Source organism: Anser brachyrhynchus, assembly GCF_964034855.1.
Source record: "Anser brachyrhynchus genome assembly, chromosome: 1".
Taxonomy (NCBI): Eukaryota; Metazoa; Chordata; class Aves; order Anseriformes; family Anatidae; genus Anser; species Anser brachyrhynchus.
The window spans coordinates 197495728-197508017 of NC_137694.1; the positions used below are offsets into that span (position 1 = coordinate 197495728).

The window sequence follows — 12290 nt, forward strand, 5'->3', positions numbered from 1 at the left end:
GATATGGGCAATACGCAGTCCAGGAACTTACAAGAAGACAGAATTATTTAACTATTTCATGCCACAAAAAGCTATCTACCTTAACATTCCTACTGAGCAAAGATGAACACTGTAGAGTCACGCCATACTTACACAGACCTTTAGGACAAAACGTGCATTGCTTCTTTCTGGAGATGGTTACCATATGTCTAATACATGTACAGAAACTCAATAATCTCTATCCTTCATTTCACTCCATTTCTTGAACTTAAAAGTTCCTTCTATGGAGCCTTTATCTTTTCCATACTCGTTTTGTATCTAAAATTATACTCTCTATTGAAATTAATCTATTTTCTTTTTAGCTCATCTATGTCAAAGGGATAAATAGTTTAGTGAGACCTTTTCTGTATTTATTATAATATTTATAATTCTAGGACAATGGAAAATAGAAACTTTAATGTCATCAAGAATATCATTATTTTGATATTTGTGAGAAGATTTTACATAACACTCCCAAAAGGTTGTCTTAATTGCACTGACCCAGTCAGAGATAAATGTTTGGCAAAGTCTGAAAAGGAATTTCTTTTTTCTGATGAGACGGCTGAGAGCATAAAGGGAGAACAACTTCTCAAATTTATTTTTAGAACTCTGAAAACTGCATTCTGTATTCTTTTGAACGGGGGATATCCTTGTCAACCAAAAACTTGTACCTATCATCTTTTAAAGACTTTGTTGTTGTGGACCAGACTGATACGCACGTGGACAAAAATCTTTTTTTCTTTTTTTTTTTTTGTAAAGTTTCTTGATATCTATTTGAATGTTTAGATCATTTACATTTATGAAAATTTGTACATTCCACCTTTTTTCAGGGAATATTTTTGATTTGTCATATTGTTTAGTTTCTCTCCCCAAACTGAATAATCAAATACAACATAATCAAATACAACTCCCAGGCAAGTGGTCATGGCATTGAGCCTGCTGGAGTTCAAGAAGTGTTTGGACAACGCTATCAGACATACAGTTTAATTTTTTGGTAGTCCTGTGTGGAGCCAGGAGTTGGACTCCATGATGGTGGGTCCCTTCCAACTTGGGATATTCTTGGGATATGATAAGATTCTGTCATTCTGTGAACTGTTTTTAAACACAAAAATGGAAATATATCATGAACAAAGGAATACCACACAACTTCTGCATCTCATGTGCACACATTCCAATGCCTGTAAGCCAGCTAGTTGTCCAAAATCTTTGCTTCACCATTTAATTAAAGCTTATTTGAAGCAAGTAGCTCTACTACAGCAGAGAATACAATCTCTCACTTATTAGGTGTTCCAGAATTTTTTGCCTTTCTCCAAGAGAAAGTAATATTACGTCATTGCATAATGTATTTATTTTTCTACAACTATTTCAACATAGACATCAAGAATTCTAGAACTTTATAAAATTCACCTACATACAGTTGGTTTTGCAGCCATATTTGTCTTGAATGTTAAATACAGTATTCATTTTTATCTTTGGAAGAGGACTTTTGATGAATTCTATGCATTCTGTTGCTGAGGGAGGGTAAATTATAATGATGATATATATATACATATATTGGTTTAAATGCTTACAGAAGTGTAAGAAGAGACAGAAATATAGAAAGGGATCTACTGCCTCGTCTGAGTAAGTTTTTTGCTGTCCCAAAATTTTGGGGACTGTCAGACATATTTAAAGGTTTACATCTCACAACTGGTGAATGGTTACTTTCTCAGAAAGCTTTCCTGTATCAAAACTTGCTTTGCTTTACAGTTTTGGAAGAAATCTATTTGACCTCTAAGAGAATGTTGCACAATTTTTGGAACCAAGTCTGAATACACAGAAATGCTACTTTTGTGACCCACACAGGGAGAGAACTATGGCTCCCAGTCAAAAACTAACAGGATCTGCCCAGTGCTAACATCTTCTGCAGCAGACTAAAATAATCTGTGCTGCATAGCATTTGCTCAGTTTAAGTCGCAGTGCTTACAGTGGGTAAGGTGTTGTGTGAGATGCAGTCAAAAACACTTACTGTATTTTCTGTCACAAGGAAAAAGATAAATTCTGCTAGCATTAGAATAAGCAAAGCTTTATTTCATAATAATTTGCACACCTTGCCCCTATAAAGAAACCTTTATGGCAATAACCTAATTCTTTTTCTGTTATTTCTGTATCCATATTGTCCACATCCTCCTTTACCCACCTCATATGGCTACTACCCAAGTCTCCCAGTTACCAGCTGGAGAAGAGGCAGCACATTCTGTGGCAGGTTCCAATATATTCAAGTGCTGTCTTACCAGTACTGACTGGCTTGTGACCTGCTAATCCAAATAGGTCAATGTGGACATAACTTTAAAGTGTTTTTCATGCTGGGGTCACTTTGAATAATTTCTTCCTTGCATAGTTTCCATTTTCAAAATTGGAGAAGTAAAATTATGTTTGAGATTCTCTAGCTCTCTCTTGAATTTGGTTACTAGGGGATGAGAGACTGTAAAGAAATATCATAGAATGGTTTGGGTTGGAAGGGACCTTAAAGATCATTTAATTCCAACCCCCTGCCATGGGCAGGGACACCTCCCACCAGACCAGGTTGCTCAAAGCTCCATCCAGCCTGGCCTTGAACACCTCCAGGGTTGGAGCATCCACAACTTCTCTGTGCAGCCTGTTCCATACAAACAAATAAATTTAATTTCTATACGAAATCAAGTTAATCAAGTTACAGAAATGAAAATCAAGGAAAGAATCCACTACAGTTCTTACAAGATAGTGAATTTTAAAATGATACTTTATAATATAGTGACAGCAATGTAATCCTGTAAGAAATTAAGCAAAGAGTGAGTGGTTTGAAGATGTTCTGAGGGAGAACTGTGAGCCCTTGAAGCACAAGAAGTTTGTAGAAGGTTGGGAAATAAAGAAACAAATGATAATAGTAGGGGAAAGACACAGAGCTGCTGTCCTAAACCAAGCCTACGAGTGAAATGAGACAAAGGATCAGGTGTTTCTGTAGCATTCAGAAACATCTACATGTTTTTACCATAATTTCAACTTGTATTTGGCAGGTAGCTTTTGTTGTTGTTCTTCTTTAATGGCTGCAGTCCACTGGACACAAACATTACCTCTGTTCTGAACATCTGCACGATTTATAGCACATTCAAAATAATTATAATGATAGTAATACCAACAGCAGCAACCAGAAAAATAAAACACTGAACTGAATGGTTGAAGAAATGTGTGGTTGGAAAGGTGATAGTCAGGAAAGAGTATCAAATACAGCAGATAAACTATACATGTAGAAATGTTCTGTGATAAGGCAATGCATTTTAGAGAAAGTGCTTGGGTAGAGTGAAAAGTATGGAATTCAACTTGTATGCGATATACAAATAAATTACAGAGGAAATTGTTATCAAGATGCTCAAGATACGTATAAAGGATGAGAAATTGAAAGGAATAACAGCTGGAAAGAAGATAAGATCATGGGATGAATACGCAAGCTACACTATCCTTGACTATCAAAAGGGAAAAATCTGGATGAGAATAAGAAAGTATCTTGACAGAGCACTTTATACTTCATAGAGCAGCAGCTGGCTTGGTAACCATGGCAGTCTGAGTCAGGCACAACTGAACGGGGACCAGGTTCACCCTGACTATTCCCAGAATTCCCCTGAAGGGAAAAGGTTTGTATCATCTCCTCTGCCGTTGTACCTACTGGACGCAAACAACTTAAGATTGTTTCATAATATTTTCATTGGAACATTTCACAGAAGTGCTTTCTTTGCCACAGAAAGATGGCCTGCAATTTCTGAGAGAGTAATCATCTGCTGTTTATTGAATATACCAAGTAATTTATTTCTTTTGATCACCAGAATAAACAAAAATGTTTACCTGAAGGTGGTTTTGTTTCTGCTGGGCAAGTACAATCCTGATGTTAAAACGGATCCTTTAATTTGTTCAAGAGCTTCTTCTAGCTGAAAAGCTGCTTTTGTCTGGACTAGAGCTGTCGGTGTAAAAAACACAACGGAAAAAAATATTTTTAAATTGGAATATTTTACCATACATGTTTTGGTTAAGATTCTTAAGTTTGGAGAGCCTAAATCCAGACTGTTACAAAAAAAACAAAAAAAAAAAACAAAAAAAAAACAAGTGGTTTAGCATTGTTAGGCATGCTGGAACATCTCGAGTTCCTCTGAAACAAAACCCAGTCTATTTAAGTGTTTATTGCAATACATTTAGTCAACAGTTTTTCTATTTGTTTTTCGACTGCACTGTTGAAAAAGTGGGTGGTTAAAAAATCCAGCACCAACTTTGTTTTCACATCGTGATTATTATGTCCATGCACTAAGCCAAAGTTATGACTTGCAGGTGTTTTATAGAGGCCAAATTGTGACTTAGGAATTGAATCAGTGGAGAAAAAAAGAGTCCAGACAGGCACAAGGTGTTGCTTCTTACAAATAAGCAAACGTAGGATAGAAAGTGGCAGAGACAGAATTGCTATTAAGGAAAACCAAGAAAAAAGTTATGATTCATTATCGTTGCTACATAGTCTGGGCTGTCAGTAGGGCTGTGAAGAAGCCCTAAAACAGTACCGTTCTATTTTGTTATTTTAATCTGACATTTGATCTTGAAGTCAGAGACATTACCTCACAGCTGGCGCAATTGCAGTTGGAAGAGTAAATCTGTTGAAGAATTTCTAAGTAATATACCACATCTTCAGAGTTTCAACACTGGAAAGTTGACTGGAAGTCAGACTTGGCTGAAGCTGTTAAGAACTCCTGCCAATCTGCCCTGATTCCAACTCAGAAAGCAGGAACTGTGTTGCTGTGATCATTACTTCCCAGCAGTGAAAGAACTGCTTAAAAAGCTGACTAATTCAGCAAAAGTTATGTAATACATTAATATACACTAGGACTGCCTTTACTTAATGATAAACAAAATGCATATTCTTGAATATTTCATATTCAGGGCTTCACAGAGGGGATCATTACACTATCCCAGTAACTTTCAATGGCCTTGTAACATCTTACACACAACTTTGAAATCACAGTATTATAAGAAAAGAGGACACTGCAGTGACAAAAGTGGGGGAAAAAAAAGGAAAACACAATATTTCTGGGAGCTAATTACATGCTGTGATTGGAATATAAAGAAATATTTCACAATACAGTATTTAGAAAAAAACAATGTTGTTATTTCATTCCTTCTACCCAATTTTGTCATAAGAATCAGACCTGTGCTTCCCGTAAGTTATGTTTTGCTTAAACTAATTATTTCAATTAATTTAAGTGAAGTTAATTGCTCTGTTTTGCCTTAATTACATTTTATTAGCATAAAAAAACCACTTGTATTGTGAATAACGGTTAAATTTTAATTTACAAACCTATTTGTTTGTGCTGAGAAGCAGGCAGATGAGCACGCTGAAATCTCTCAGTTGCTTCCTGAAGCTTAATTCTCCTCTGTTGCAGAACTTGTTCTCTAAGTCTTTGTTCTTTTTCTTCTTTTTGCTTCCGTCTTTCTTCAAAGGCTCTGTATTTAGGAAGCAAAAGTTGATGATACCTATGTTTTCTCATTACATTTACAGAAACATCAGCAACTTGTTTATCTTGTGTTTTTGGAACAGAAATTTGCTCGTCCACAAATTAAATGTGAAAAATTTTAGCACATTTGGATCATTATAGTTAGACTGAACCTAAATGGGACAGCGGGCGATTAAGAAGAGACACACCATAATCCTGTTACTTTGTTAGCTTCAGCCAGAGACTTAATGCTTTCTTATACACGAATTAACATGCGGACTCTCACAGAATTAATGAATTAACAGCTCCTCTCACCAGTGTCACTTTCACTACATTCTTTACATTACCACCTAAGTCTGTCACAGTGGGCAAACCTACAGGAAGGTGAACTGCAAATACTGTGTGTGCGTGCCTTTCAGGAGCTGCTGGGGAAATAGTTTAAGAGGTGTTTTCAGAAATAACATATAAGAACTACAGCTTTAACCTAGAAATACATAAGAATTAGTAACAACTTCCAATAGTTGAGAAACTTCCTGAAAGACAATCAGTTTAGTAGCACAAAATGGGATAACAGAGTGATGTGAAACTATGACTGACTGAATCTGTTGTTAATATCATATATATTTAAAATATGTCCTTTGACCAGCTGGAAAGCAATGCGCATTCTGATTGAAAAAAAAACCAAACATATCACAAACCTCTCCTTCTGTAGGCACAAGTTTCTTGAAGCTATGTGGAATTTTTCTTCCTGCTGACAAAAGCATCAACTTTTGCTGACAAACTTAAATTATTTCCTTGAGTAAAACATACCTTCTATCGGTAAACTTATTGGCACAGTGCCTCCACAGACAAAGCGATACTTAAATACATAACTTGTCACGTTCAACTTCTAACAAGTCTGCCATGCAGGAATCACTACAACTGGAAGCAAAGCTGCTCCTCAACAGAGTTACTCCGTAACTCAGGCTATTTGATTTATTTTTCCCTTTTCTTTCTAGGGAAAAAGTTCAAATATTCAACTTTAAACTCCCTAGTATCCCTTCAAAATGCTGCCTATTCACCTGTGAAAACAAACAGAAAAATAATTTGAAATAGTAGGTTTGGGTTTTGGAAGTCTAAAGGCTGTAAGTGCACAGTAGTTAAAAAAATAGGAAAATAGCCAACTAATTCCCAAATACAACTTTTATAGGCATATCCACTTTATTCACTTTATTACACTTGAAAGCCAAAGAGTAGCAGATACATAAAGAACTTTCGCTATTTTGAAAACACAAATATGTACAGTTGTCAAAACACACGGAATATAATGTCTGAGATTTCCCAATTTTATGGACCAATTATTGAATTAACAGCAAGTGAAGGCAAAACATGTATTTTTTGAAGTGGAAATGTACTGTAGAGGGCTTCCATGCAGCTATTCAAACCTTATGTCGCAAATAACACTTAATAAAGTTACACTTTCAAAAATCCAGAGGAATTTCTAGGTAATTCAGGGTAATCACAGAATCACAGAATAGCTGAAGTTGGAAGGGACCTCTGAAGATTATCTCATCCAACCCCCTGCTGAGCAGGATCACCTGATCTGTTCTAGAGATGAAGAATTACAAAGCTCTATAGCCCAAATGAAGAATAAGACAGCAGACTGACTTATGCAAACAAAAACTGAATTACAGAATAGTTAAGGTTGGAAGGCACGTTTGGAGGTCCAAGCCCTGCTCAAGCAGGGACACCAAGAGCAGGCTGCCCAGGACCACATCCAGGTGGCTTTTGGAGATCTCCAAGGAGGAGACTCCACAACCTCTGCCAGTGCTCCCTCACCTGCACAGCACAGAAGTGCTGCCTGGTGCTCAGAAACAATAGTATTAAAACATGATCCCAACACTGCAGGTTTCATTTGCAAAACGTCTTCTCAGCAAGTAGGAATGATTTGACTTGAGGCATGAGGTGAAGCTGGATAAGCAGTTATCCAAAACCAGAAAAACCCTTCAGAGAAATATACCCACATAACTTTAATTGCTCATATAATCTAGAAGTTTCAGAAATAGAATGAGAGTTTATTTTCAGCTTTCAGTATTTCTGTGTTTCACTTGGGTTAAATAGAGAAATATGCAATATTATACATCTTTATGCTGACAAAGTGTAGGAAAATCACAATCGAGGAAACAGACTTGCTTACCCCAGAAAGTATTTTAAAAACATTCTTCTCCATCTCCTTAATATTTCTAGAAGCTGCTCAAGAAGGCCTTTAGTTGAACTATAGCTGTTAAATTCAGACATGTGGGAAATTCTACAACTTTGCACCTGGAATAATTCCAGAGTATAACTCCAAAAAGGAACGAGCAAATTCTGACAGAGCCTTTCGCTATTTATTTTTAAAGGGATTTTGGAGTATGACATAGCTGCGCTCTTCCACATTCCTTACAGCTGGAATTAAAAAAATACTCTTGTTCCATATAGCTGGAAATGGGAAGGTCCAATTGCTGATGCAGTTTGGAGTAAGACATGAGGGAGAAATAGCATTTTGTTTTAATTGGAAGGAAATGTATCTTTAAAGATACTCAGCGAAGACTGCATCATTAACTTCTTGACCTTACAGAATGTAAATTGGGAGACCCAGGTGCATTATGTAAAAGAAATCATTTAACAAACGCACAATGACATCTTACAGAAAACCAGTTGAAACAAATGTTTGTTCATCCACCAGACTAAGCCACCAACTTAGGTTCATATCACAGATGTAATATTGGCAAAAGAGTATGGCTTTAAGATGGGGAGTTAGCAGAAGAATTTCCTGATTGGTGTTTTTTTAACCTGGTTTTTCTGTCTACTATAAACAATCCACTGGTGCAGCAATTTTTGCAACGGCTGCCAAAATGTTTATAGCAAATTTGGAATACGAAACTTAGAAGATTTAGCAGCTTCGCATATACAGACATTATGTGGAAGGTATTTTCATGCTAAAAACAGTGTAACCAGATGGTAAAACTATTTCCTGGTTAATTTTATTAAATTACCTTCACAGTGCAGTGATGGATGCTACAGTCATAGGTGGACTAAATGCTTATTACTGCCTTGGATGAAAAAAAAAAGGAATATATACAGTGCATATGGAGCACTATGAAATGAGTCTTTTGATACTGAGCTGGTGATTTTCATTAGGATACAAATACCCTGTGTCATACCTGCTTTGCAAACCAGTGCACAATAATTTAAAGTTGATGCGGAAGGGTATTTGTACACTTAATGTCCACTTAATGTCCAAATGTTATTCATGAGCAAACAGGAAATACCCTGTATCATTAAAAGGTTCCGTGGAGGTTGTTCATAAATCAATTATTTTATTTAAACGAAATACTCGCCGGGGCCATAGGAATACACATTAACTGTACTCCCTCATCTTCTGTGATGATCGTATGTTGAATGAAAAGGGACAGCCCCAAACTGCTGCACGGGCTTCAGAAGGACTGACCATTAGGGCTCACGGGTGCTGTGCTCCAAAACGCCCCAAGGGTCCACAGCAGAGCTGCCCACGCTACCCACCAATTCGCTGCGCTCCAAATCTCATTTATCAGCAAAAACGAAGCCTACCTTATATAAAGCCAAGAACTTTTTGTTAGGATAATTCAAATCTTAAGGGACTAATTTGGACACCGTTAGCCCAGATATAATTGTGATTGAAAAATACTAACACAGTTGGAATATTTCCATACAGAGAAAGCCTCAGCAATAGTACTAATGGATGAAACTCTTAAATAAGAGTTTCACTCTTAATTTCTTCCCATTTTCTGACGTTATGCTCACTCTTCCCTTTTTCTTCTGGGTCCCAAGGCTGGTAGTTTCGTTCTGGTGCTCCTGGGCTGTTGCAGTGAGTTGTCAGCATCTGGAGTCCCTTCAGCAGGAGCAATATGATGTTCTTGCTAACACTTCCTTCTTCCTCACCTCAGGATCCACTTGGAGTCATTTTTATGTTTGCTGCAATGCTTTTACACCTTTGCTCTTCCTTCATGGATCTGCAGCTCCACAGTCCATCCAAACAGTCCACACAGGGAACCTTTTACACGTATCACACGCTATTTCATTCTTCTCTGTTACCCCTAAAGCCAGTTATGCCAGCTCCAGGTCTGCATTTCTTTAACTGACTAGCGGTGAGTTGTTTATAGCTGCGGGGTCTCCAGTGCCAAGCCTGTGTGCCAGCTCTTATCATCCCGAGCCTTCACTCCTCTATGCCGCAACCTGCGCCTCCAGATCCTGAGACCTCTGCTCTCATAGCAGGCCTGTGTTTCTCTGCGCTGTGTCATCAGGTTAGTCGTAAATACTTCATTCTGCACAGATAGCTGCTTGTTACTGCTATCTGTATAAAACCACGCTCATACCATAAAAAGACAAACAACGCGAAATAAATTAGCCGCAGACACCTGGTCAATTAGAAAAATTGCTGTTCCAGCTAAAGCACGCAAAATAAAGCTGCGGGCAGGTCACGAGAAGTTCAGACAGAGCAAGCTTGACAAGCCCCCAGCCCGAGACCTTGCAAAGTCAGCACAATCCTGTGGCCCTTCCGCAGCAGCGGCAGCGCTGGATTACAGGTCGGCATGGTTGCACTGACCGCTGCTTTTTGCAGTTTCATTCTCATGTAGAAAGCAATACCAAATTCTTAACGCTTGGTCTCCTCTGCTTGCCAGGCGCTAACATTTTCCTCCCATTTCTGGCACTAAAATGTTTGTGGTTCTCTATCAAAAACTGAACTTAAAGAGTTTTTATTAAATAATCACTGATAATCAGCCAGTAGGTGGAGCACAAAGCTTGTGCATACATTGAAAATTATTATTATTTTCTTTTTTGAAAAAACAGCAGTGAGTAGATTGAAAACTGATACAAAGTGGGAAAATATTTCCTTCCCCAATTACAACAGATGGGTTAGCTATTCAGATTTCAAGGTAATTCAAAACACTGACCCAAGACAGCTGACTGCAGGGTTTATTTAAAAATGCACGCACACAATTGCATAAGATTTTCTGCTTCCTGACCCAACCATCTACCTGCAGCCAGTAACCTCACAGTGAAATGGGATACGCACTTTGCAGAGCAGTACCAGCAGGATGGCTACAGTTCCCTGCATATAAACACAAAATATGATATCCTATTCATTTATATAAAGTATGTGCTTAGTCAGTAGCTCTTATTGCTGAAATACTGTTATTTAAACAAAATATGTCAGCTGCTGCCCCAGAGCTCATTTAATTCTTAAACTGATCTTGAAATTGCAACATTATGTATTAGTGAGACAATCAAGGAGTGACTCAGGCAACTTGTGTGAAGATAATCTTTGTGGTTGTTCATTATGTTGAAGGACTGTCGTTAATACAAAACGAAGGAGTTTGGTCTGTACAAGGATGCAAAGAAACTGATGGCATCAGATAGGATGTAAACACAGGTTCTTTTAAGTATTCACCTTGAAAAAGATCTGTGACTTAAGTTCTTGAGACTACTCTCCAAAGCTACACCTGCTTTTTTTCCATGCAAGTGATATTTTTTCTTTTACTAATACATTAATTAACGGAGCACATCTTGTCAGAAGTGGATCATTTTTAATGTTGAAGCTGCTGCATTTTAGACGTATTGACAACAGGTCAATGCAATCTGTCAGGGAAAATTTCATTACAAGTCCATTTAGAAGAGATTGAAAACAAAAGACTTCAATTTGCAACCTCTCTGCATATGGAGATCTCGCTAGCTTCAAAAGTGTCGGGCACTAGAGGCTAACAGACTTGGCCTCATCGTTGGTAGAACCGTGTTTAAAGACAGACTGGTGGTGGTTCTTCCAAAAAAAAAAAAACAACAAGCCAACTCACACACACACAGAGAAGACCCAAACATGTAAGTTTTTCTTCACAATGCAACAGAAGGAGAAAGAACCTAAATAAAACAAGATTAAGAACAGATCAGAGGCTCTGCTCTTTCTTCCCTAGGTCTGTTTGTAAGAGGAGATTCGCTGCTATTGCTTTTCAGGAGAGGCTTTGTAAATTTAAGGTTGACCTTAAATTTGGCCATGGTTGACTGACTTGACAAGCTTCTATGGTGAAATGACTGCCTGGTAGATGAGGAAAGACCAGGTGATAGGCTACCTAGACTTCAGCAGGGCCTTTGACACTGTCTCCCATAAGATCTTTGTAGATGAGTTGTTGGTGTATGGGTTGGATGAGCAGGCCGTGAGGTGGATGGAAAAGTGGCCGAAAAACCAATGACAGTGGATGGTGACCAGTGGCACCTAGCAGTGTTCCCTGGGGGTCAATGCTGAGTCCAGTCCTCTTTAGCATCTTCACTAATGATCTGGATAATGGAGCAAAGTGTACCCACAGCAAGTTTGCAGATGACACAAAACTCAGGGGAGTGGTGGATGCTGCCATCCATGGGGATCTTGACAGGCTGGAGAAGTGGGCTGACAGGAACCTCATGGAATTCAACAAGGAGAAGTGCAGAGTCCTGCACCTGGGAAGTAACAACCCCAGGCACCAGGACATGCTGGGGTGCACCTAGGTGGAAACCAGAAAAGCAGAAATGGACCTGGGGGTCCTGGTGGGCACCAAGCTGAACATGAGCCAGCAATGTGCCTGTGCAGCAAAGAACCCTGACAGTATCCTGGAGTCTCCTCCTTGGAGATCTTGAAAAGCTGTCTGGACATGGTCTTGGGCAGCCTGCTCTGGGTGTTTCTGCTTGAGCAGGGGTTAGACCAGATGGACCCAGAGGTCCCTTCCTACCTCAGCCATTTTGCATGAAGGTTAGAAGTAG

The 12290-nt window shown here is 38.4% G+C and overlaps 1 protein-coding gene across 4 annotated transcripts in view; it reads right to left on the minus strand.

Moving 5' to 3' along the window:
• CEP126 (centrosomal protein 126) overlaps window positions 1-12290 on the minus strand; it is a 43616-nt gene that overhangs the window by 27763 nt on the left and 3563 nt on the right. For all 4 annotated transcript variants that reach the window (XR_013946506.1, XM_080579958.1, XM_080579957.1 and 1 more), the window contains exons 3-4: window positions 5369-5514; window positions 3877-3988 (exon numbers count right to left, since the gene is read on the minus strand). Coding sequence is in view for 3 of the 4 variants with exons in the window: in XM_080579958.1 (XP_080436084.1) it covers window positions 3877-3988; window positions 5369-5514 (258 nt within the window). In the remaining variant the exon portion in view is untranslated. The remainder of the gene's footprint in view (window positions 1-3876; window positions 3989-5368; window positions 5515-12290) is intronic.